Source organism: Panthera uncia (genome assembly GCF_023721935.1).
Source record: "Panthera uncia isolate 11264 chromosome A1 unlocalized genomic scaffold, Puncia_PCG_1.0 HiC_scaffold_17, whole genome shotgun sequence".
NCBI lineage: Eukaryota > Metazoa > Chordata > Mammalia > Carnivora > Felidae > Panthera > Panthera uncia.
The window spans coordinates 88,492,050-88,519,877 of NW_026057577.1; the positions used below are offsets into that span (position 1 = coordinate 88,492,050).

Genomic DNA, 27,828 nt, shown 5'->3' on the forward strand with positions numbered 1-27,828 from the left:
CAGAATCGGAAACAGGCTCCAGGCTCCGGGCCATCAGCCCAGAGCCTGACGCGGGGCTCGAACTCACGGACCGCGAGATCGTGACCTGGCTGAAGTCGGACGCTTAACCGACTGCGCCACCCAGGCGCCCCTCTTCCTCTTATTCAATCCCTTCCTTACTCCTCTTTTCATGTCTCCCTACCTTGCCCTCCATTAAAAGAGCTAGTTTTTCTGTTCCAAAGGAGTTTAGAAAGTTGGTCTTCCAAATAACCAATATTTTACCATAACAGAGTTTTACTTATGTTTTTCTTATGATTTGAAAGAGATTTTATAAGCATCTGTAAAAAAATATCCTTAGACTCTTTCTATTCACTACCCCCACCCCAGAGCCATATTAGAACGGCAAAACGCACCCTGTAGGAATTTATCAGAGGTATAAATATCAGTTAGGGGTAAAAAATCAGATTCTAAAATGTAGGCAAAACATCTCTGATTCACTGTGCTAGGACCTACTAGCACAGTGCCTGGTCCACTAGCATGTACTCAAAAGCTGTTGAACAGAAGCAACAGTAAAGTAACTGTATGTTTCTTCACTGGATACCTTTATATGCCATACTGACTTCTAAAAATACTTATCTCCATCTCCAGGTAAGAGTTACTGTCAACAAAGATCTGAACTTTCTGAATCCCTATCAGTACTCAAGGTACTCAAACAACTAATTCATTGTATAAGAAGGTCTGTTAAAACTGCTGCTGCTGAGAGTAAACTCCTCACGAAAAAGCCATTTAGATTAAAAGCAAGTTTCTGCACAGGACTGGGTGTTTTTAAAACTAAAACAGGCCCTGGAGCACCTGGGTGGCTCAATTAAGCAGTTAAGTGTTCAACTTCAGCTCAGGTCATGATCTCAAGGTTTGTGAGTTCAACTCCCGCGTCAGGATCTCTACTGTCAGTGCAGTCTGCTTAGGATCCTCTGTCTCCTTCTCTCTCTGGCCCACCCTTGCTCACACACGTGCTCTCTCTCTCTCAAAACTAAACAAGAAGACATTTTAAATAAATAAATAAATAAATAAATAAATAAATAAATAAATAAATAAAAAAAATAAAACAGGCCCTGGCAATGGTTACTTGTAAATAAAAGGCTGAGAGTCTGAGAGACGGAGCTTGCTAACTGTATGATCTTTGGTCAGTGGCTTAAACTCTCTGAGTCTGTTTCCTAAACCATAGATAATACAACCCCCATATCTCAGGATTACTGAGAGGATTAAATAAGATAATGTATACTAGCATTATGTCTACCACAGAATAATCATGCAATAAATGGCATGTTTTTCCAGATTATTCTAAAGATAGCTCAACAATCTCAATGAGGAAAAAGAAAGACAACTTACCCCTGTATCCCTCAGGTTTATTTGTGGAGCATGCCCAGAAGAGCATCCTAGTGTTTATTAGGGAAATAACTTCAGGTGCACAGAGTGTGTTGCTGAGGAGAGGGATGAAAAGGACATGAGAAGAACCTGCTTACTACAAAATATCAGCAAAAAACCACAAAAAAACCCACAAAAAAACAAAACAAAAAAACCGATCAATCCACTTACCGACAGAACTCATCAGAGTCCTGGTGATCATCTCCATGAAGATAAACCAAAAGAAAGCGAAGTTCTCGCTTGGCATCATTAAGTGCCTGTAGGAGACAGAAGACCACCAATTATTATGATGACTGTGCCTTGAGCTTTTAATTAGGCTAAGGGAACAAAAGGAGAATGAGGAAAAATGGTGAACAAGAAATCAGATTCCTGGGCTCCTACCTTCACACCCCTGGCATTTTTCCCCCTACAGAAAGTCCACGCTAACAAGCTTTAATGAAAAGGTTTTAGTGTTGTTAGGATTTAAACTGTATTAGGCACATGACAGTAGACAGGCTGACAAAGGAAAGTCCCAACAAATCACAGAAGTCAGCTGTTCCCACAGTCTAAAGGAAGATAAAAACAGAAGAATGTGACCACGTGAAAAGGGAGGTGAGAATTTTGCCACTTTACAGCTACAACATCTTCGTACATAAAAAATACTGCAAAGGTGAGACTGATCCCAGGCCACATACCAAGCAGGCACGAGAGACTGGGGGACCCAAATGCATTCTAAAGAGCACAGGATTTAAAAGATCTTCAAAGACAAGGCTAATGTCCAAGATTCCTGTGTATGGTTTTTCATTTGCTTAATCCTGAGCACATTACAATTCAGTAAAGATTTCCTGAATGACCAATGGTGATCTATCCTCAGGATCATAGCAAAGAGGGTGCAGGAGAGGTACCCATCTCATTCACATCTGCATTTCCAGCACTGAGCACACTGCCCGGGCATATAGTAGGTGCTTAATGCTTGTTGAGTAGGGTAGTAGTAGTAGAGCCCCTGAGGAGACTATAGAGAAAAAGCCGATATGGGAGACTCAAAGCAGGAAGTACGAGAAAAGTATTTTTCTCTTTCACCAGATAGATTCAGGAATTCTGGAGGCTGCAGAATAGAACCACTGTTTGGGCTATATTCACAGCGTTATTTCTACATTTTTCTCTGGCAAACTAGAGATATGCCTAACACCCATAGAAGTCTTAATTTTCACCCCCTGAGAGATAACAGTCAAAGGTCTGTGTGGCTTGGGTTGAAAGAGATGTGCTGCCTTGAGGCTATGCTCTATGCCCTTGTTCAATTCTGTGAGGGATCAAAGATAACTTGAGCTTTGCCTTCAAGGGGATCATTGTCTGCTATAGGAGATAAAACACAAATATAAGCAACCATAATATAAGGAAAAATGTGAAAATGCTTTAAGTTTCAAAAAAACTATGATAGCACCATAAGAAAGATTACTATTTTAGACTGCAAGGTAGGCCAGGGTAGGGCACATTAATCAGAAAGGATATAAGAAAGGAGTGATATGACCTAGCTGAAGGATGCGCAAGCTTCCATTTACCAAAAATGTGAGGAAGGCATTCCAGGTGGAGGGAAAAGCAAAAGCAAAGGTACAGAGGTAAAAAGTACAGAGTATGTACAGGAAATGGTTTAGCTGGAACCTAGGGTATGCAGACACAAGTTATATAGGAAAGACCTCCAAAGGAGGTTTGAATTAGATCAAGTAGGGTTGGCTTTTTTTTTTTCTATAAGCAGTGAAGAGGTATTTAAGGTTCTTGAGTAAAAGAATGACATGATCAGTGCTGGGCTATGCTTTCCTTTGTGGATATAACCATATCAATAAATTGGCATCTATATGGTTCGTGGCACTGACCTGGCTGTACGTTCCCTGGTAGAAGACAGGGTGTGCCCTCCCATATTTCTCTTCAAAAGAGTGCATAAATGAAACAATGTCCCCAACGGGGTCAGTGACCCGGCTGCGAGGGTCAGGCCGTATAAAACGAAGAGCAAACCTGGGGAGGAAGGAATAAATATCACATGAATCGGCTTACTGTAGTGCATATGGAGTGGGCCAGTTTGTAAAGATTCCTACAACAGAGCCAGAGGCATGGCAGCAAAAGGAGGTGAAGGGTTTGTGAGTGGACCATCAAACCCGAGAGTATAGTCTGGCTCAAAAGGTGCAAAGCAGCAAGTGTTGTTCCATTGCCTGTTTAAGACGAATGCAAACTGCTAGGATTATAAATTCCAACACTGGTCTAAATAAATCCTGCATGCTTTTTGCAGAAAAATTCAGGACTAGAAAAATTGGGAAAGGAAGACACAGTCCAAAAAGATCACAGGTCAGGCTGTGCCCCCAGATTTTCTAGAATGGCACTGTCTAATAAGGTAGCCACATGTAGCTATCTAAATTTAAAGTTAACTAAATGAAATACAATTTAAAATTCAGCTCTTCGGTCTCGCCACATTAAGTACTCAGTAGTCATACGTGGTTAGGTGGCTTCCACACTGGACAGTACAGATACAGAACGTTTCCATTATCACAGAAAGTTCCATTATCACAGAAAGCAGCAGTTCTACTGCTCTAGAAAAGAGCTCTGTCTCTTTCTTTTTGTCCTACTTGCCTCTTCCTTTCCTTTCTGTCATCCTGGGATTTTGAATTTTTAGTGCATACTCCCAAGCCATTCAAATTATGGTCAGGCTTCAAACCTGAACTTGTGCTCATGATTTACTTGCTTTTCAAGGGGTCAAGTAAAATCCTGCTTAATGATTTATGGTTGATGGCATCCATGAAGGAAGTTTATAAAACTGATCTAGAGTACACTGATAGATTTGGCACCTGGCAGCTATTGTCAAGTTAAGGGTGATTGATACCACACATCTGTTTCTAAAGAGCCTATCTTATCATAATTGTATAGCACCATTTATTTAGCCTTTGGGTTTCCACAGAAGGCAATGGACACAGTTCTGATAAGTCAATGTGCTACATAACATTAAACAAGTTGCTTGGATGATACAGTTGCATTAAAATTAGTCACACATGCCATGCATATTTTTTTCCAAGAAAAGCAAACAATATTCACAGATTTTCAGCACAGAAAAGGCGACTAAACTATGACACTTTCCTTACCCAATCTTGAGCCAATTCCTTAGCCCCTCAAATTCCCCATGTGTATACAATTTCACTTGGAATTTCTCCTGAGTAATCAAATCAAATTCACTTACACAAACATTCCAGAGCAAATTAAAAACAAATGTAAGAAGTTGTATATATGTAAGGGAGTGGTTAAAAATCTTTTAAAAGATTGATGTTTTGATAACTTTCTCTGAAATTAAGTATTTAGGACTATCTTATTAAGTTTTTAAGTTTTCAAATTTTGATGAATGAATGGATAAAGGCTGTAACTTTTTTAACTGTAATATATTCTCATGGCCTACATAATTCAGGACAATCAGCTTTTTTTAAAAAAGATCTCAATTCAGTCTGTTATGATTTTAACGGTTTATATGTGTCCATTCTCAAATAAAACAGGATGCAAAGAGTAACAATTGATTAACTGATAACCAATAAGAACTTTGCTAAAGCAAAAGGAAGCCATTAAGCAGGCAGACTCCTAAAGCACCAAGTAGTCTTATCTGATCCTTGCACTTCTACACCTGCTGGGTCCTCATCTCCAGCCTCTGCTCCCTAGAGCAAGGCAAAGCTATTCCATGCATCAGGGGAAGCACAGGTTGCCCTGTATGCAAGGCCCAGACCACATATTCCAGCTTCACTGGTTGGCCTAAATGCCCATAAAACATTTTAGTAGTTCCCCATAAAGCCTAGGTGTGGGTTCATTTACTACTTAGTTATAGACCAGATGCCCCACGACTAATGCCAGAAACTTGGGCTCCTTTGACATTTTGTAGGCCTGGCCCCTCTCTGTCTTCCAGTACTGAGCTCTCTGAATGGCACATGAAGGAAGTGAGAAGAAAAGTGAAAGTGTAAAGCAAGGGGATATATATATGGAAGGGTGCCAGTGCCAGCATCCAATGGGCTGTCAGGACAGAGGGGAATGTACAGGAGTGTCCAGAGAGGTAAAAGTGTTGTGGGAGGTGTAGAGAAAAATGGGTAATCTAAGAGCAAGAACATTTTTTGGGATTATGAGTAGTCGGATATAGTTAGATGGTTTAGGGTAAAAGTTACAAGGGGTGTGAAGCTGGTAGATAATGGTGGTTAGAAAGAAAAGGGTGTGAAGATTCACTAGGGAATGTAAAGGTGACAGACATGGTGGGAAGAGGGAGGATAACGATAAACATAGGTAGACTGATCTTGAGAAAGATAGGCAAGACTACTTTACAGGGTTACTTTAAAACAGTTCCATTTCACAACATGTTATGTTTGAACAATTTAAAATATTGTCATACTACAGTATTAGAGTGTTCTGAAAGAGTATTCAATCTGATGATCAATTGGCAAGTCAAAACTGACAAAGCATAAACCTTACTATTCTGGTCTATGTTTCAGCTCCAAAGTCTACCCTATTTCTACTAACATATAAATACAAATGTACATACCTAAATATATCAAGTATTGTGTAATAGGTAAACCGGAATGGAAGCATTATCAAGTAATAACCCCATCCAAGCAGCCCCTGAAATTCCAAAAACAAAGTTAGACACCATTCTCTCAATCTCCAATACTCTGCAGATGGCTAGTTCAAATTTTCACTCTTTTTTTGTTCTTTTGCATGATTCCTCCACTGCAATACAGTTCCCTCTTCCTGGTCACATCATCCTTCTTAAAGACTTATTGCCTTTCATCTCATTTCATCTAATACTATCAGATTTTTATTTTATCACGTAATTTTTGTATTAAATCTGCTTCAGTGCTTCAATTCTGCAACTATTTATATTGTCAAATTTAATTACAAGTTTGCCTCCCTAAATCATAAGTATTCATTCTTTCCTTTTTAAATTTTTTTTTTAACGTTTTTATTTATTTTTGAGACAGAGAGAGACAGAGCATGAACGGGGGAGGGGCAGAGAGAGGGGAGACACAGAATCAGAAGCAGGCCAGGCTCTGAGCCATCAGCCCAGAGCCCAACGCAGGTCTCGAACTCACGGACCGCGAGATCATGACCTGAGCCAAAGTCAGATGCTTAACCGACTGAGCCACCCAGGCGCCCCAATTCTTTCCTTTTCAAATTTATACATTAAAATATGGTATACAGAAATAACAATAACCACAATTACTACTTTGGACATTTGTATATAAATGAGAAATAATTACATAAACCACAATTATAAGCCTCCATATGGCCATTAATCTTAGTAATAATACTAATTATAATTTTAGCAATGTTGATTATTGCTGTTATTATTTTTTTTTCAACTTTTTTTTTTTTTTTTTTTTAATTTATTTTTGGGACAGAGAGAGACAGAGCATGAACGGGGGAGGGGCAGAGAGAGAGGGAGACACAGAATCGGAAACAGGCTCCAGGCTCCAAGCCATCAGCCCAGAGCCTGACGCGGGGCTCGAACTCACGCACCGCGAGATCGTGACCTGGCTGAAGTCGGATGCTTAACCGACTACGCCACCCAGGCGCCCCATGTTATTATTAACTATGTAGGGGCTCTATCATTTACAAAACATTTCTTATATGTCACATTGTGTTAACCTGAGACTTTCCCTGTGTCTATGGCCAGGGAGCTCTGGAGCCCCATGGCTGACATAAGAGTCCCAAAATAATGGCAGAAACATTAGACATATACAGAATTTCTTGAGTCATGTAACTGCTCTAGGAACTTGTTTTCTTCCACTTCAGAATACCCCAAAGCAACTACTTAGAAACTCCATTTTTAAAATGTTGTCAAGTATTCCACAAAAAAAGTATGAAGGGGCGCCTGGTTGGCTCAGTCAGTAGAGTGTGTGACTCTTGATCTCAGGGTTCTGGGTTTGAGCCCAATGGTCAGTGTGGAGACTGCTTAAAAACAAAGTCTTAAAGTGTGATAACGGAGTAAATTCTAACTGCTGCAAAGTTAAAGTGAGTGCTTTCTTGGAATTCTAAATCCAAGTGTAAGAGTTTGAGTGTACTTCCAAGAGTAAGAAAGAGAAACTCTAAAAAGTTCTCTAGAGTTCATCATCACTATACATATCTGACTTTCCTAATTAGACTATGAGAACAATTTGAAGGGGGAGGACTGGCTCTTATTCATATCTGGATCCCCAACAGCAAAATACCTGGTACACCGGAGCATTCTTAAATGAACCACTTATCACCTCCCTGCTACTAGCCCTTCAAGATGAATTTTAAAGATACGGCTAAGGCTCCCACAAAGATTCCAAGTAACTTCCCTAGAAGTAGCTTACAATTAAGTAAAATGAAGCAACAAAGAATCCAGTAAACATTTTAACTTAAAATGGAAAGATTTAAGGGTGCCTGGCTCAGGTGGTAGAGCATACAACTCTTGATCTCATGGTTGTGAGTTCGAGCCCCACGCAAGGTGTAGAGATTACTTAAAAAATATTTTTTAAAAAAGTGATAAATCTATTGAACATGCAGCCAACATTTTCAGACATGTAAATAAAATTGTGTACTCAAATAAGGTGCACAAACTTCAAATAACTAACAAAGAGCCAAAAATAAAATTAAAAAAAAAAAAAAAAGATAGTTACTGTATCAATTCATTGAAGAATCAAGTGAAGATGATAAACCCAACATATCTACCAAGAAGCCAGATCAACCTAATAGGTTTACATTCTGAATATTTCCTTTGCTCCTATCATACAGAGATCAACATAACCTAGTGAATGGACTTATGAAACAAACAAGGGGGAAATTCCAGCTATAAAATAACTTGCCCTTGGTTGTGGTCTTGAGACAACATAGCTGTAGATCCTGTGGTCAGCTGTATTAACTTGCAAGGGTCGGGATGGAGGTGGGTTGAAAACACTTGGTACACCCTCTTGTTCATTCAATCGGTCCTGTACAGCAGCCTGAGAAGAAAAAAAGAGCAGCAAGAGTTTCAGTGTTGCTCAAATCAACCTAAAAGTAACACCATTGCTTGGTACTTCAAAACAGGTTATATGATGAGTATATCTTCATAGACCTTTAACTTGCTTTGCTGGGAGGCAATGTGTGGTGATGGCTCCAGAATTCACAGTAGAGGAGTCCAAGAAATTTATCTGAAAGCTCCATTTGTGCAGTAAACACAACTGCTTTTATTCAGATGGTATGTATTATTTAGAGTGGCTGGGATCCAAGGTGCTTCACTGTGTGAAGGAAAGCCATCCACAGAGAATACAATGTAGGAAGTGCCCCTAGAGCGGTCTGATGGAGCAACTCTGATGAGCAGTGTTTGGTGGAGGGCTTGGCTTTGGAACAGAAACTTAGGTGTGAATCTTAGCTCCACCACTCACAATAGTCGCCTGGCTTATGAGCCTCAGTTTCCTCATATGCAAAAAGGAGAAACAGTATTTCTCAGGGTTAATTTGAAAATTTAGTAAGATGTACATACATAAAGATCCTAATATAATCCTGACAGAGGATATTCAGTAAACGCCTTATTCTCTTATTAACTCTGCCCCAGAAAATGGATACTTGTCCCAGTGTAGTAAAAAACTTCACTGTGTCCAAAAAAAGATCTGGTATTTGGCTCTGGATTCTGGGAGATAATCTATACCTGATAGGGTAGACTGCCACCCCAGAAAGATCAACCATGGGGTTTAGGGTGGGGACTGTGGGTAATGCAGTATCAGTTGACCTGGAGACTGAGTTCAATCATAGGTAATCAATCAAAAACAATTATACTGTGTAAATAAGACCCAATGAAAACTCGACACTGAAGCTGAGGTAAGCTTCCCTGACTGGCAATACTTCATGCATAATGTCACAAATCTTTGCCAGAAGGATAATGCATTCTGACTGCATGAAAGAGGAATACTGAAGCTTTGTGCTTAGAACTCAACATTCTGCCTTATAGATCTCTTCCTTTAGCTGATTTTAATCTATACCCTTTCCCTACAATAAATCGTAACCATGAGTATAACAGCTTTTAGTTAACTCTTCTAGTGAATTATCAAACCTGAGAGTGGTTTTGGGAAACTACAGTTGCTGTAAGAAGTGAGGACTTGAGTGTTCTCTCACCGTGATAGTTGGCTTTAAATTTTGCAGTGTGGCTAACGCCAGGCAGTTCTCTAAGTTTTCATATTTTCAAGTATAAAGGCACAATTCGATGTGGAAAGAACAGTCTATCAACAAATGATGCTGGGACAACTGGATGCTAACATGCAAAAGAATGAACTTGAACCCTTAAATCATATTATATACACAAATTAACTCAAAACACATCAAAGACGTAAATGTAAGAGCTGAAATTATAAAATTCTTAAAAGAAGACATAGGTGAAAATCTTCATGACCCTGGATTAGGCAATTGTTCCTTAGATATGATGGTAAAAGCACAAACAAAAGAAAAACATTAGATAAACTGGGACTTCCATCAAAACTGAAAACGTTTGGGGCACCTGGCTGGCTCAGTTGGAAAAGCATGTTGACTCTTGAACTCAGGGCTGGGAGTTCAAGCTCCACATTGGGCATGGAGCTTACTTTAAAAACAAAACAACAAAAAAACTGAAAACTTTTGTGCATCAAAGGACACTATCAAAAGAGTCAAAAGGCAACCCACAGAATAGGAGAAAAGATTTACAAATCATATATCTGATAAGAGTGTAGCATCTAGAATATATTAAGAACCCTTACAACTCATCATCAAAAAGACAATAACCCAATTTAAAAATGGGCAAAGGACTTGAATAGATGCTCTCCAAAGATGATTTACAAACAACCAACAAACGCGTGAAAAGATGCTCTATCATCATTAGCCATTAGAAAAATGCAAACCAAAACCACAAGATACTACTTCACACCCACTAAAAGGCTATCATATGAAAGACAGATATTGGGGTGCCTGGATGGCTCAGTCAATAAGCGTCCGACTTTGGCTCAGGTCGTGATCTCACAGTTCGTGAGTTCAAGCCCCGCAATGGGCTCTGTGCTGACAGCTCGGAGCCTGGAGCCTGCTTCGAATTCTGTGTCTCCCTCTCTCTGTTCCTCCCCCACTCATGCTCTGTCTCTCTCTCTCCCTCCTTCAAAAATAAATAAAAACATTAAAAAAATAAAATTTTAAAAGACAGATATTAGCAAATGTTGGTGACATGTGGAGAAATTGGACCCCTTAGCCACTACTACTGGAATGTAAAATAGTGTAGCCTCTTTGGAAAGAGTCTGGCAGTTCTTCAAAAGGTTAAACATAGAGTTGTCATAGGAGCCAGCAATTCTACTCCTAGCTATACACCCAAGAGAAATGAAAACATACAACTCCACAAAAACTTGTACACTAACGTTCCCTGCAACATTACTGATAATAAAGTGGGAACAGTCCAAGCGTTTATCAACTAATGAATGAAGATACTGTGGTATATTCATACAAAGGAATATGATTTGACAATAAAAAGGAATGAAGTACTGATATACACCATGACGTGGATAAATCTTGAAAACATAATGCTAAGTAAAATAAGCCAGACACAAAAGGACAAATACTGTCTGATGCCTCTTACATCAGGTATCTAAAATAGTCAAATTTTATAAAGATAAAATGTGGAATTGTGGTTACCAGAGGCAGGGAAAGGGGATAATGGGAAATAATCGTTTAATGGGTACAAAGTTTCAATTTGGGAAGATGAAAAAATTCTGAAAACAGATAGTGGTAATGGCTGCACAATAATGTACTTAATGCAACAAAATCGTAATCTTAAAATGATTAAAATGGTAAACTTTTGCAATCCCTATCAAAATAACACCAGCATTCTTCAAAGAACTGAAACAATTCTAAAATTTGTATGGATCCAGAAAAACCCTGAATAGGCAAAGCAAGCTTGAAAATGAAAACCGAAGCTGGATGCATCACAATGTCTCACTTCAAGATGTATTACAAAGCTGTAATCATCAAGACAGTATGGTACTGGCACAAAAACAGACACTCAGATCAACGGAACACAATACAGAACACAGAAATAGATCCACAAACGTATGGCCAACTAATCTTTGACAAACCAGGAAGGAATATCCAATGGAAGAAAGACAGTCTCTTCAGCAAGTGGTGCTGGGAAAACTGGACAGCAACATGCAGAAAAATGAACCTAGACTACTTTCTTACACCATACACAAAAATAAACTCAAAATGGATAAAAGCTCTAAATGTAAGATAGGAAGCCATGAAAACCCTAGAGGAGAAAGCAGGCAAAAACTTCTTTGACCTGGGCTGCAAGAACTTCTTACTCAACACCTCTCCAGAGGCAAGGGAAACAAACGCAAAAATGAACTATTGGGACCTTAACAAAATAAAAAGCGTCTGCACAGCAAAGAAAACAATCAGCAAAACTAAAAGGCAATTGACAGAATGGGAAAAGATATTTGCAAATGACCTGCCAGATAAAGGGTTAGTATCCAAAATCTGTAAAGAACTTCTCAAACTCAACACCCAAAAAACCAAATAATCCAGTGAAGAAACTGGCCAAAGAAATGAAGAGACACTTCTCCAAAGAAGACATCCAGATGGCCAACTGACACATGAAATGATGCTCAACATCACTCATCATCAGGGAAATACAAATCAAAACCACAATGAGATACCACCTCACATCTGTCAGAATGGCTCACATTAACAACTCAGGCAACAAACAGATGTTGGCGAGGGTGCGGAGAAAGAGGATCTCTTTGCAACTGCTGGTAGGAATGCAAACTGGTGCAGCCACTCTGGAAAACAGTATGGGGGTTCCTCAAAAACTTAAAAATAGAACTACCCTATGACCCAGCGACTGCACTACTGGGTATTTACCCACGAGATATAGGTGCACTGTTTTGAAGAGGCACATACACCCCAATGTTTATAGCAGTGCTATCAACAATAGCCAAAGTATGGAAAGCGCCCAAATGTCCATCAATAGATGAATAGATAAAGATGTGGTGTGTGTGTGTATGGAGTATACACGGCAATCAAAAAGAATGAAATCTTGCCATTTGCAACTACGTGGATGGAAATGGAGGGTATTATGCTAAGGGAAATTAGTCAGAAAAGACAAACATCATAGGACTTCACTCATATGAGGACTTTTAGATACAAAACAGATGAACATAAGGGAAGCAAAAAGAATATAAAAACAGGGAGGAGGACAAAACATAAGAGACTCTTAAATATAGAAAACAAGCAGAGGGTTGCTGGAGGGATTGTGGGAGGAGGGGATGGGTAAGGGGCATTAAGGAATCTACTCCTGAAATCACTGTTGCACTATATGCTAACCAACTTGGATATAAATTAAACAATAAACTTAAAAAAAATGGCAAACTTTTATGTTATGTACATTTTACCACAACACAAAAAAAGGCATGCAGTACGGATACATGCTACAACATGGATGAATCTTGACAATATTATCTTAAGTAAAAGAAGCCAGTCACAAAAGACCACATACTATGATTCCATTCATATGGCAGTATGGGAAATCTATAAATGGAAAGTAGATTAGTAGTTGCTTAGGGGCAGGGAAGGATAGAAGCAGCAGGGTAATAGCTAAAGGGCATGGGTTATTTTGCGGGGGTGGGGGGGGTTCTCAATATTTTAAAACATTTTTGGGAAAATATTTTAAAACTGATGGGGGTAATGGATGCTCAACAATGTGAATATACTAAAAACTACTGAATTTCACATTTGAAATGGGTGAACTGTTTGGTATGTGAATTACATATCAATAATAAAGCTGTTAATTTAAAACCCACAACTAACAGCAATTATTGTCAATTATAAATTAGAATTTGCAAACTTATATCTGCCACTGTAAACCTGCCAATTTCCTAATACCTCTTAAAAGCTTTTCTGATGAGTTTGGTGGTGCTTTTAACACATGAAATTATGTATATGGTAAAATGCAACAACATTTGGAAGATCTGTATTAATTCAGTGAACAATATTTTCCAAATAATGAATGCTTGAAGTAATGAAATCAAGCTACAGTCAAAAATCCTCACAAAGTGCAAGACACATCAACCACTTTTCAGCAGGACCTTGTGGGAGGGGAGTGACAAAGAAAGCACGAGGCCCAGGACAGCAAAGGAGAGACCAGATGTAGTCTTAACACTGATATGAGTCAAGTTAACCGCGAAGTCAACTGCCATGGTGGGAGGATACTCAAGCAGTCCTATGGAGCATTTCACATGCCAAGGAACTGAGAGCCTCGTGTCAACCACCAGCACTACCTTGCTAGATGCGTAAACTGGTGCTCATGGTTTGGCTTTCTAGAGAAGACAACAATAGAGAAGTAATGGGAGAAGAAAGCAGGTGGCCGACATGAGATAGCTCATCTGATAGCTGCTGCCGCCAGTTCCATTTCTGACTCATGATGGTCTTTAAGGAACATTTTATTTTTGGGAAACAGATATGGGGGAAGTTCAACATGTGAAAGGACTAAACGTATAACTTAAGAAAAAGATGACTGGGGTGCCTGGGTGGCTCAGTCGGTTAAGCGTCCGACTTCAGCTCAGGTCATGATCTCAGAGTCTGTGAGTTCAAGCCCCGCATCGGGCTATGTGCTGACAGCTCAGAGCCTGGAGCCTGCTTCAGATTATGTGTCTCCCTCACTCTCTGCCCCTCCCCTGCTCATGCTCTGTCTCTATCTCAAAAATAAATAACATTAAAAAAAAAAAAAAAAGAAAGAAAGAAAAAGATGACTGGATCCAGCATCCTGAAGCCCACCTATCCCCAAATATTCTCTCCAAGTCAGGCTCAAGGCACAAAGCCAAAGAGGGGCTAGAGTAGCCAGGGGGCTTCAAGGATGCCAGGGGAGGTAATGAACGGACTAGATCTTAAAAGTTTTCATCACAAGAATAAAGTCTGTAACTATGTATGTTGACAGATAGTAACCAGACTTACTGTGGTGATTATTTTGCAATATATAAAAATAATCATTATGTTGTGCAACTGAAACTAATAACGTTACATGTCAATTATACCTCAATAAAAAACATTTTTTTAAGTTTATTGAGAGAGAGAGAGAGGATGAGAGAAGCAGAGAGAGAGAGGGAGACAGAGAATCCCAAGCAGCCATCCAGGTGCACCAAGAAAAAACATTTTTAATTAAAACAAATAAAAATTAAGACTAGACCTCAAAAAAAGAACTGAAGAAAAGTGATGCCTCTCAGAAAATTGTGTGTGAAAGGGTCTACTAACTACATTAGAAAGACCATTCATAGCGTGGCCTGGATGGCTCAGCCAGTTAAGCATCTGACTCTTGACTTCAGCTCAGGTCATAATCTCACATTTGGTGAGCCACATTTCTTGATAAACACCTAGCTGTCAACAGTGGTTACTTCTCAGAAAGAAGGAATAGAAAGGAGGTGGGGGGTTGGATAGGGATGAAATGTAAGCAACAACGAGCCCCACACATTGGGCTCTGCACTGACGGTGTGGAGCCTGCTTGGGATACTCTTACTCCCTCTCTCTCTCTCTGCCCCTTCCCTGCTTGCACAGGTGCGTGCATGTGTGTTCTCTCTAAAAATAAACTTTAAAAAAAAAAAAAAAAAAGACAGTAAGAAACTTAAAAAAAAAAAAAGTGCAAGACAGATCAATAGATTTCAATGTAAGAGAATGAAAAGTTCCTTGGTATGGTTTCAAATTCCATATTACAACTAACCTTTAAGAAACTTATCACACTATCAAAGAACATCCATGGTTATCTGAAAAGGCTATTGAAATACTCTTCCCATTTCTAACTATATCTTGCATGAAACTGGATGTTCCTCATATACTTCAAAACTACGCATCACGGAGTGCCTTGGGTGGCTCAACTGGTTAAGCGGTCCACTCTTGATTTTAGTTCAGATCATGATGGTTCATGAGTTTGAGCCCATAACAGGCTCCCCTTGACAGCATGGAGCCTGCTTAGAATTTTCTCTCCCTCTCTCTCAAAATAAATAAACTTAAAAAAAATTTTTTTAATTTAAAAATAAAATTATATATCACAAGAGATCAGAGGCAGAAGCAGATAAGAAAATCTAGTTTTTTTCTCTTTATTTTTTACTTATTTTTAATGTTTGTTTATTTTTGAGACAGAGTGCAAGTGGGGGAGGGGCAGAGAGAGAGGGACACACAGAATCTGAAGCAGGCTCCAGGATCTGAGCTGTCAGCACAGAACTCAAACCCACAGACCATGAGATCATGACCTGAGCCAAAGTTGGACGCTCAACTGACTGAGCCACCCAGGCGTCACAGTTTTTTTCTCTATTAAGCCAAACATTAAAGAGATTTGAAAAATTTATGTTAACATGTAATGAGTTTATTATTTTTAAGTTGAACTAAAAAATTTGTTTTAATTTGTAATATGTTAATATATCAACTGATATAACCCATATATAAAAAGAAGCTCTATAGAGGTTCCCAATAATTCTTTTTTTTTTTTAAGTTTACTTATTTTGAAAGAGAGAGTCACAGAGAGAGCACGTGCACAAATGGGGGTGGGGCACAGAGGGAGAACAGAGGATGGAGATGGGCTCTGTGCTGACAGCAGAGAGCCTGATGTGGGGCTCAAACTCACTATGAGATCATGACCTGAGCCCAAGTCAGACACTTGACTGACTGAGCCATCTAGGTGTCCTGATTCCCAATAATTCTTTTTTTTTTTTCATGTTTATTTATTTTTGAAAGTCAGAGAGACCATGAGCGGGGGAGGGGCAGAGAGAGAGGAAGACACAGAGTCTAAAGAAGGCTCCAGCTGGGGCGCCTGGGTGGCGCAGTCGGTTAAGCGTCCGACTTCAGCCAGGTCACGATCTCGCGGTCCGTGAGTTCGAGCCCCGCGTCGGGCTCTGGGCTGATGGCTTGGAGCCTGGAGCCTGTTTCCGATTCTGTGTCTCCCTCTCTCTCTGCCCCTCCCCCGTTCATGCTCTGTCTCTCTCTGTCCCAAAAAAAATAAATAAAAAAAAAAAAAAAAAAGAAGGCTCCAGCCTCTGAGCTGTCAGCACAGAGCCCAATGCAGGGCTCGAACCCATTAACCGCGAGATCCTGACCTGAGCCGAAGTTGGATGTCTAACCAACTGAGCCACCCAGGCACCCCCAGGTTCCCAATAATTCTTAAGTATAAAGAGTGACACCACAAAGTCTGAGAACCTCTGGTTTATTTCGGGGAAAATATAGAGTTTTAGACAGGCATAAAAGTATGTGGAAACAAAAAACTGTTAATATCACTATGTTGGAGATTTAGGACTAAAAGATTGCAGTAGGAAAGTGATCCGAATGGGATTTTTTTTTCATATTTCATCTTAGGCTTTAAACTTTTTAAAACTAGAATTATTTTAATATAGTTCATGTATTATTTTTATGAGTTACCGAAACAGATTTAAGTGAAAAAAGCTGTAAAGGTGGCATAATCCCACCTGTGTAACAAGAAGATTATACTTCAATTTATGTAGTCATCTAAATGCATATAAAAAGTCTGAAAGGTGGGGCATTGGGTGGTTCAGTCAGTTAAGTGTATGACTTTGGCTTAGGTCATGATCTCACGGTTTGTCGGTTCGAGCCCCACATCAGAATCTGTGCTGACAGCTCAGAGCCTGGAGCTGCTTCAGATCCTGTCTCTCCCTATCTTTTTCTGCCCTTCGCCAACTTGCGTGCACACGTGTGCGCTCTCTCTCCAGTATATAAAAACATTAAAAAAAACTTAGGAAGTCTGAAAGGCTATACACTAAAACTTAACCAGCTATCTAAGAAGTGGTGGAATTAAGGGAGAACACTTACTTCCTTTTTTATTTATTTATTTATTTATTTATTTATGTACAGCTTTAATTCTTTACGTTTTTTGGAATTCTTTGTGTGGGTATGCACACGTGCAGTTATTTTTGCAAAAAGCTTCTAATATTTTGATAAGTTGTTTCCTATTAAAGGATGGTTGACATTATACCAGGTAACTGAAAATCGATAAAGAAAAGCAGTGGGGTGCCTGGGTGGCTCAGTTGGTTGAGCATCCAACTCTTGGTTTTGGCTCAGGTCATAATCTCATGGTTCGTGGGTTCAAGCCCCAGGTCAGGCTCTTCGCTGTCAGTGCAGACTACTTAAGATCCTCTGTCTCCCTCTCTCTCTGCTTCCCCTATTCCCCCAAATAAATAAATAAACATTAAAAAAAAAATAAAGAAAAGCAGGGGCAACAGTATTAATATATCAAAGTAGAATTTAAAACAAAAAGCATCATCTGATATTAAAAGATATTATAAAAAAGCTCTAACAGCCACTTGTCTTTCTGTGTCAAATAAAGTAGTCAAACTATACAAGAGTAAGGAAGTATTTCCCCGAAAATAGACATAAAATGTATTCATGCTTTTTATCTGCACCATGGACTGCCCTTTCACAGCATGTACAAAAAATAAGTATTTCTTTGATATATTTGTTTTTAACACTGGAAAAGCATACACATATATTTCCAGCACATATAAGAAGGTCCGGAAGGACATACATTAAAACATCAGACGTGGTTATCTTAAGTGTGATTACCAAGAATTTTCATTTTCAATTTTATCAACTCTTGTGTTTCAAATTCTGGGAAGACATGTATTATTTTTATAATTAGAAAAAAAACATCATCAGTAAGAAATAAAGAAATCTATGAAACCACATTCAAGTTCATCATGGCCAGTAGTCTCATTAAGTAAACAGAAAAGAAATAGCAAATTTTAATTATACATGTAATAAGCTTGACTGAATACAGACACGAACCTTTATCCAATAAAAACCCCACATTCCTTGATAAACATCTAGTTGTCAACAGTGGTTACTTCTCAGAAACAAGGAATAGAAAGGTAGGGGGTTGGACAGGGATGACATGTAAGCAACTTACACGGGGTTTAAGTTTATCCATATTTGTTTCAAAGAAATTTTAAACAAGTAATGCAAAATGTCTGGCTTTCAGGAGCTGGATAGAAGGTACATGGTTGTTTCCCTTATCTCTGTATTTTCTCTAAGTTTAAAACATTTAATTAAAAAATATGTTTCATAATGTTAATGGAACATTATTAAGCTGTAAGGACCTCGGGGCGCCTGGGTGGCTCAGTCGGTTGAGCGTCCGACTTTGGCTCAGGTCATGATCTTGCGGTTCTTGAGTTTGAGCTCCGTGTTGGACTCTGTGCTGACAGCTCGGAGCCTGGAGCCTGGAGCCTGCTTTGGATTCTGTGTCGCTCTCTCTCTCTGCCCCTTTCCTGCTCATGCTCTGTCTCTCTGTGTCTCTCAAAAAATAAACGTTAAAAAAAAACACTTTTTTTAAATTAAAAAAAAGCTGTAAGGACCTCAATAAATACCTATATGAAATAAAATGAAACACTGATATGAAAAGGTAAACAAAAAACAAAAGAACAAGCTACTACAAACTCCAAATATGTTCCTAAATAACCCTTGGGTCAAAGAAGAAAATCAAAACTTTAAAAATGTATTTTCTTCTGAAAATTCACAGCCTTCAATGCAAGGAAGAATACAAATAAATTAACCAAGCTATAAAAATCAAATGCTAAGAAAAAGAATATGAATCTACAAAAGGGTGAACAGATTTTTCTTAAAAAATAAGAAAGAAGAAAATAATAACTGATAAATACAAGAGCTTTTTATAAACCAAACACATTAAAATAAACCAGTCTCCAGCAAGTCTCATTTTTAAAAAAGAAAATATAATAAAAACAATGAGAGGATAATAGAACAGATACAAAAGAGAGTAGAAAACATGCTACTTTGTATAGCCTATGCTAAAAACCTTGGAAATATCTAAGAAAAAAGCATCTCCTAGGAAAGCTCATCAACAAGCATGTAATGTAGCTAAGAGGTGCCTGGATGGCTCAGTTGGTTAAATATTCAACTCTTGATTTTGGCTCAGGTAATGATCTCACAGTTCATGGGATCAAGTCCCAAGTCAGGCTTCACACTGACAGCATCAAGATTCTCTCCCTCTCACTCTGCCCCTTCCCCGCTCACTCTCTCAAAAATAGATAAGGAAACTTAAAAAAATAAATAAAAAGATGTAACAAAGAAATTGTGAATGATGGGGAAAACATGAAAAAGTTAACAGAGAACTGGCAGAAACAAAGTTTCAAGTGCTTTCTTTCAAATCTGCGCTATATATATACCCTTCTCAATTCATTTTATCAAGCCCGTGATCTAATAAAGCCACTTATGCTTGAAATAAAAATCTAACAAGGAGATAGCACAAAATTATCATACAGATCATCATTTCCTCTGCCTGAAATGCAGAAAATCCCCCCAAGATTTTCACATTCATCATCCCTTTTCATTATTTGGGTGTCAGCTCAAATACAACCTCCTCAGAAATGCCTTTCTTTACCATCCTATTTATTTTTTAAATGTTTATTTATTTTTGAGAGAGAGAGAGAGCAATCAGGGTAAGGGCAGAGAAAGGACAGAGGATCTAAAGCAGACTCTGCACTGACAGCAGAAAGCCTAATGTGGAGCCTGAATTAACGAACCGTAAGATCATGACCTGAGCCAAAGTCGGGGACTCAACCAACTGAGCTACCCAGGTGCCCCTTCACCACCTTATTTAAAATAACTTCCCAGATCCTGTTACATTTCGTACACTCATCTTATTCACAGCATTTATTACAAATTGAAATTATCTAGAATTTCATGATATCTAGAATTTCATGGGAGTAGGCTATTAGTCTTGTTCTCTGGTATAATTCCAGAGCTTAAAAGTTTGTTGAATAACTAAATATAACTTAGGAATACATTTTCAGAAATCTAGCACCCAATTCAAATAACATACTATAATTAAAACACAGTAATCTCACCAGAGATCATATGAATATACTAAGGTTGGAAGACAATCAGCAGATATTTATTGAGAGTCTACGATGTGCTGGGATCAGTTTTAGATGCTCTTAGGAAGACAGCAGTTAACAAAACCAAATATATATATATTTCTACTTGCATGGAGCTTAAATTCTAGTGATTTGTCTCCAAACAACAACTAACATCACACTCAATAATAAAACATCAGAGGCATTATAGGGTGGACAAGATGTTTGCTATTACCATTATTAATTGACATTGTTAGGACGTTCTAGCAATTCAATGATCAAGTAAAAGTAACAAAAGATCTATATACTGAAAAAAATCATTGAATTGCAGATGATACAACTACCTAGAAAATCCAAAAAAAACACTACGAAATATGTAATAAGAAAGTTCACATTAAGGTATCTGGTTACAAACCAAATATATAAAAACCAACTTTTTCCAAAAAGCCACTGAGAAAAAAATAAGAGGGAGGGACACTACGCAGAAGGATCTGGTCACCATCTTTTATAAAATTTTATAATAAAGCTTTGATCATAATTTTTATCTTCCCCACAAATCTTTTTAAGATTAAAGAGTTGTAAATTTAAAAAATTTTTCTATGAAAAGAAAGGATTTCTGTTGGGAAAAATACATGTCTTTGGTTCACTATCAAACTAGGGGAAAAAAATAGGCTCAGAATGAATCATACTATACCTCTATGTTCCAGTTATGCTGTTCCAAGGTATGGCGACATTGATCCATAGATTCTATGCCAGTCAGATCCTGAAAAGAAGGAAAAACCAAAAAGTTACTTAGGGAAAAATCATCAGTAAATATGTAGATATTTTTACCCCTAAATACTTATGAATGTTGTAGGAAAACTACACTGAAAAGTACTGAAGGTAAATGCTCCAGTATGGTAAAAACTTCACTGTTCAGAATTTATCCAGTCTGTTACAGCAGGTATTACTGCCATAGAACAAAATCGTGCAGTTTCTTACCCTTTAAAACTTCAAGGCTTTCAATTAAGATGATTATTGATTAAAATCAATTTCTCCTCTCAAACTGAAGTTTAAAAACTTAAAGATTTTGGGGCACCTGGGTAGTTCAGTAGGTTAGGCGCCCAACTTCAGTTCATGTCATGATTTCACGGTTCATGGGTTCGAGTCTCATGTGGGGCTCTGTGCTGACAGCTCAGAGCCTGGAGTCTGCTTCAGATTCTGTGTCTCCTCTCTCTGCCTTTCCCCTGCTCATTCTCACTCTCTCAAAAATACACGTTAAAAAAAAATTATAAAGATTTCTTCAACCACTAGGTCTAGAAAAATATGTTGAATATTGTTAATGTTCAACAAAAATTCTGTTAATAATACATAATAATAAAATAATGCAAGTTTCCTGCAAAATATCATCCCCTTTTTTTAGATTTTTTACTATTTTTGAGAGAGACAGAGACAGAGTGCAAGCAGGGGAGGGACAGAGAGAGAGGGAGACACAGAAACCAAAGTAGGCTCCAGGCTCTGAGCTGTCAGCACAGAGCCCCGTGTGGGGCTTGAACTTATGAGCCGTGAGATCATGACCTGAGCGGAAGTTGGATGCTTAACTGAGTCACCCAGGCACCCCAAATGTCATTTTACCAACCGTCATATAATCTACCTTATAATATGAACTGTGTGTAAACTATTTTCTTTTAATTAAAAAAAAATTGAGAGAGAGCACACATGAGTGGGGAGGGGCACAAAGGGAGAGAGAGAATCCCAAGCAGGCTCCACATTGTCAGCACAGAGTCCGAGGCAGGGCTTGATCCCGTGAACTGAGAGATCATGACCTGAGCCGAGGTCAAGAGTCAGACGCTTAACTGAGCCACCCAGGTGCCCCAAAACATTTTATTAAAAAAAGTCTGTTGGGGTGCCTGGGTGGCTCAGTCAGTTGGGCGTCTGACTTTGGCTCAGGTCATGATCTCACAGTCCGTGAGTTCGAGCCCCGCACTGGGCTCTGTGCTGAGAGCTTAGAGCCTGGAGCCTGCTTCAAATTCTGTGTCTCCCTTTCTCTCTGTTCCTCCCCCACTCATGCTCTCTCTCTCCATCAAAAATAAATAAAAAACATAAAAAAAAATTTTTTTTAATAAAAAAAGTTTGTTACTCATGTTTCCCTATGAAAAGTATTTCCCCTACCCTCTTCTCCTTGGACTATTCTCAGGTTTTACTTTGTTTCTTCTCTGGCTCCTCTTCTACCCCACTTAAATGGAATTTCCCTATGGATGTGTCCCTGGTTTTTGTCTCTCTATACCTCCCTCCCTGGCAATCTCATATATATATATTATATATATTATATATATATTTATATTTATATTTATATTTATATTTATATTTATATTTATATTTATATGTGTGTGTGTGTGTATATATTTAAGAGAGAGTGAGTGGGAGAGGGGGCAGAAGGAAGGAAGGAGGGAGGGAGGGAAGGAGGGAGGTTGGGGGGGAGCGAGCGAGCGAGCGAGCGAGAGAGAGAGAGAGAGAGAATATTTTAGGATCCATGCTCAGTGGGGAGTCCAACATGGGGCTAACTCTCAGGACCCGAGCTGAAATCAAGTCGGACACTTAACTGACTGAGCCACCCAGATGCCCTGGCAATGTCATTTAATCCTTAGACTTCAACCACCCTTTCTATTCAGATGACTCCTAAACAATTTCTGGGCCCGCCATCTCTTCTGAAGTTTAGCAGCACATTTCCAATAGCCTATTCAACATTTTCACCCACATGTGGCATCAGTACCTCAAATGCATCATTTAAAACCACTACATATTTTAATGACACTATCACCCTCCAAAATATACAGGCAAAGGTGACATCTGGAACCTCAGCTTCATTTTTGAGTATTCTATTCCCTTGAATTCCACGCTTCATCAGCAATAAAGTTCTGGCCATTTTCTATATACATCTGTAACTACATTTCCCTTCCCACAGCCAGCATCTTTAATCAACACTTCAAGTCAACTGTCAAAATAACTTTTCTCTCTCCTTCTAACTATTCTTCCTATCATGTATATGTGTGTGCATGCATGTATGTGTATCATTCCTTGGCTCAAAACTTTTCAGTTGATTGGATAATGCATTCCAAAATCTTTAGCTTAACATTCAAGTACTCCTATAATGTGGCCCCAGCCTCTCTTTCTAGATTATTTTCTAACTGTTTCCCTTTTGGTGTCCAATACTTAATAAATCTAACAGTTCATATGTACATCTAATGACCAGAATTTCCACAAAGCTAAATCCTAGACTTTTTTTTGAGGACTAATACAAAAGCCAAATCCATCCATCCATCCTCTCATGTAACAAATGTCTATTGTTACTGTCTATTCTGTGTGTTATTTACTACGTCCAAGAGATATGGAGATGATAATGGAGATGATACAGTTTCTATCCTCAAGAAATTTCTCCTAACAACCAGCAAGCAACAGAAGAAAGACATTGATCTCAATCTCACAAAAATGTGGTAACATGCACTTCTGAATCAGGAGCCTAAGGTTCTTACATTGATTCTGACCCTGTAGCCATGGACCAGACACATTTTAACTCTTTAGGATTTAATTCTAAAAGATTTTAGCTCCCTTTATGTGCACCATGAAGGACTTAGTTTGGGCTGGTTGCCCTTTCCAGAGCTTAAAAACAAACAAACAAACAAACAAACACCTAGAAGTCTGGATTAGTTAGGTATGCAATTATTTATTTTTATTAAAAAAATTTTTTTAAAGTTTCTTTATTTGAGAGAGAAACAGATCAAGCAGGGGAGGGGCAGAGAGAGAGGTAAAGAGAATCCCAAGTAGATTCTGCACTGTTAGCACAGAGCCTGATGAGGGAGCTTGAACTCAAACTGTGAGTTCATGACCTGAGCCGAAATCAAGAGTCAAAAGCATGGGCTCCTGGGTGGCTCACTTGGTTAAGCGTCAGACTTTGGCTTAGGTCATGATCTCCTGGTTCCGGGGTTTGAGCCCCGCCCTGGGCTCTGTGCTGACAACTCAGAGCCTGGAGCCTGCTTCAGATTCTGTTTCCATCTCTCTCTGCTCCTCCCCTACTTGTGCTCTCTCTCTCTCAAAAATAAACGTTTAAAAAAAAAAAAAAAAAAAGAGTCATGCTTAACCGACTGAGGCACCCCTGAAAATTTTCAAAGTTTATTTATTTTTGAGAGAGAGACAGAATGCAAGCTAGGGAGGGGCAGAGAGAGAGGGAGACAGAATCCGAAGTAGGCTCCAGGCTCTGAGCTGTCAGCACAGAGCCTAATGCAGGGCTTGAATCCACAAATTGCAAGGTCATGACTTGAGCCAAAGTTGCATGCTCAACCGACTGAGCCACCCAGGCACCCCAAAATTGTTTACTTTTTAAAAGTCCCACAACAAATTTTGATTTTTTTTAATGTTTAAAGTACCATGGGGCACCTGGGTGGCTCAGGTGGTTAAGCTTGGTCCAAGTCTTGATTTTGGCTCAGGTCATGAACTCACAATTTGAGTTCATGTGAGGTTGAGCATGGAGCCTACTTGGGATTCTCTCTTCCTCTCTGTCCCTTTCCCCCACTCACGTGCTCTCTCTCTCAAAAAAAATTTAAAAAATAATTTAAGACTAAGAAAATAATAAAATACTGTGCAAATTTCAAAACTGAAATTGAAAAGCTCTATTGAGTACCACTGGCTTTGACAGCTCTGACAGTAAGGACTTTAGTTCCTGACCATTCTAGGCCTCTGACCAATTTGGCTACTGCCTTCTGGCTTATAATAGGCTCCTTCTTAACTTCCAATTTCCTCACAGCCTTCTGCAGAAGACTGCGATGTCCAGGGTTCCCTCCTCTTCTGTACCTATTCTCTTTAAGAATTAGAGTCTACTTCTGCCTTCTTCTCAGGGTGTAATGGCCACTCAATCTTTAAAAACCAAAATTGTTTTCTCTCTTATGTACCTATTATTTTCTACTTTCTACCATGATTATTTATACTCATTCTATTGCCTTATCAGAGGATACAGGCTCCTTGAGAGCACTGTCTGTGATTCATCTATATATAATGCTCCCCTGTACTTAGCACACAACACAGTAAGGACTTTATAAGTTATAGAAAAAGTTAGTATAAATTAAACAGACCCTTTTTGTATAAGCTTTAATAACTGTTGCTATAAACTGAAACCTTTAGACATTTTCACCAGATCTCAACTTTTAAAACCCTGGGGCTTTAAAATCCCAAACGTTCTGACTACATGTTAAGCTGGCTGTTAAAAACACAAATTTGCAGAATCTTCCTGAAAATAAGTCAGAGATGGAGTTTTTTTTTTTTTTTTTTTTAAAGCTCCTGAGCTGATTCTAATGCACAGCCAGACTGGGAAATTCACGGTATTGCACAATTCTACGTAGAACCAGAGACTATATTATGTCATTTATTAACTTAAAAAAATTTTTTTAATGTTTATTTTTGAGAGACAGAGAGACAGAGAGCAAATGAGGGGAGGGGCAGAGAGAGAAAGAGAAACAGAATCTGAAGCACACTCTAGGCTTCGCACTGTCAGCACAGAGCCTGACACGGGTCTTGAACCCAGGAACTATGAGATCATGACATGAGCCAAAGTTGGCCCCTTAACAGACTGAGCCACCAAGGTGCACCACTTACTAACTTTTTAAAAAAGGAGTTAGAAACATTGCAGGAGAGAACAGAGTAACTGCACATCTTCAATACTGAAACACTTAACCTAATTTACAAGCAAAACTCTTTTGTAAGTGGTGAATCAGGGTAAACTGGACACCCAAGTGAACAAGCCTGCTTTCAATCACTACTGTTGAGTATTGGAAACATGCACTAGGACTAAGCAATGCTAGACACACCTAAGACAGGTGTAATTTATTCATCTAGCCACAGATGTTCACCAATCCAGTATTCTAGAAATCCAGATACAAATATAATACTTGGTCTCATTCAGTTTACATCCTACTGGAGGCAGACTTACCAAAGCAAACCACACACACAGAGCAAATAAATGAACAAAATTTTAGGGTAGGGGATTCCTTTGGAATAGGTGTTCAAGGAAGGCCTCTACAAGGAGCAAACATTTCGGCAGAAAGCTGATGAAAGATTAGGGCCCAGCCATGGAAAAATATGCGGGGAAAGTATCCTAGGCAGGACAACAAATGCAAAAACTCTGAGACAAATGGATATATGACATTATGCATTTGTCAAAACCCAGAGAACTTTATGGCAGAGTGAATCTTAATGCATGTAAACTTAAAAAAATCGTTTAAAAGGTCAGAAGATCCTAGGATGGAATACAGTCTGTGACAAAAGAATTTAATTGTATTATAAATATATAAAACAACCTCTTTGAAGAGGGTGAAGGGGAGAGTTGCTGACCTAACTGTGGAAATGAGTGGGGTCTGAAAGGCTAAAAGCAAAAGAAACCGCACGTAAGTGCAATCTCTAGCTGATAAAGTTGTTTGCCATGGGGTATGAGTTCTGAAGCCACTAAATCTATATACATATACTGGAACTGAAAAATTAAGTAAACAGATGTGGGGTGGGGGGAAACAGTTTTCTCTGTGTTGAGGTGGGAAGTTACAGATAACCAAGGGGAGAAGGCTAGAATGATCCATGTAATGGATTAGAGTTGGGAGACATCTGAATCAACTCATGTTTAGCTTAATATAGAATGGTTACAGAGAGAAGCAGATAACTGAGTATATATACATGTATGTCCCTGTTCCATCAGCTGAGAGGGCCTAGAGGCAACAACACACATTCCAGTAAGTAGCAAGCACACATAATGCTCAGAGTTTGGTTGCTAATACTATTCTCCAAAAAAAGGAACCAGGCTCCTTAGAGAAAGAGATGATCTTAGGACTGGGGCAGGAAATATATAGGATGACCTCAGAGAATTTCATAGTGCCAGAAAGTAAGGAAGTGCTCAAAAGAACCCCACAATGATGGGGGTATATAAAGAGATACAAGAATCAACCCAAATGGCTCCCAGTGGCCAAAGACGATACAATTTGAGTAACAAAATAAAGTAGTAATGGATTATAATCCTGAATACAAATTAAATATCCACGAGTCCATATAAATACATAACTGAATAACTAAATGGGGGAGAGTAGACAAACAGCCTATGCAGAACAACTCCAAATAATTGTGTGGATACTATCCCTTCAAGGAGGTGGAACATAATTCTCTACTCAAGTGTGAGCTGTGTGCAGTAACATCTTTCCAAAGAGTATGGTATGGAAAAGAACGGGAAAACATTAACTTTATAGTGGGGAAACCCAACAGACACTACCTCAACCAGGTGATCAAGGTCAATGTCAATGGTGATAAATCCTGTTGACAGTATGCATCCTTGATAAGATGTAATAAAAAAGCATTTTACCTTTGTGTTCTTCCTTCCAAAAATCCATAACCCTAGCCTAATCATGAAAAAAACATCAGGCAAATCCCAATCGAGGGACATTCTACAAAATACCTGACCAGTACTCCCGAAAACTCTCAAGGTCATCAAAAACAAGGAAAGTCTAGGGGCACCTGGGTGGCGCAGTCGGTTAAGCGTCCGACTTCAGCCAGGTCACGA

At 38.9% G+C, this 27,828-nt stretch overlaps 1 protein-coding gene across 2 annotated transcripts in view; it reads right to left on the reverse strand.

Moving 5' to 3' along the window:
• Positions 1 to 27,828, reverse strand: part of FAF2 (Fas associated factor family member 2) — a 78,687-nt gene that overhangs the window by 11,297 nt on the left and 39,562 nt on the right. The window contains exons 2-7 of one of the 2 annotated variants that reach the window (XM_049648635.1): positions 20,956 to 21,024; positions 8,223 to 8,357; positions 5,936 to 6,012; positions 3,255 to 3,393; positions 1,576 to 1,661; positions 1,369 to 1,460 (exon numbers count right to left, since the gene is read on the reverse strand). In XM_049648635.1, coding sequence (XP_049504592.1) covers positions 1,369 to 1,460; positions 1,576 to 1,661; positions 3,255 to 3,393; positions 5,936 to 6,012; positions 8,223 to 8,357; positions 20,956 to 21,024 — 598 coding nt within the window. The remainder of the gene's footprint in view (positions 1 to 1,368; positions 1,461 to 1,575; positions 1,662 to 3,254; positions 3,394 to 5,935; positions 6,013 to 8,222; positions 8,358 to 20,955; positions 21,025 to 27,828) is intronic. The other variant, XM_049648636.1, reaches the window with a different exon arrangement.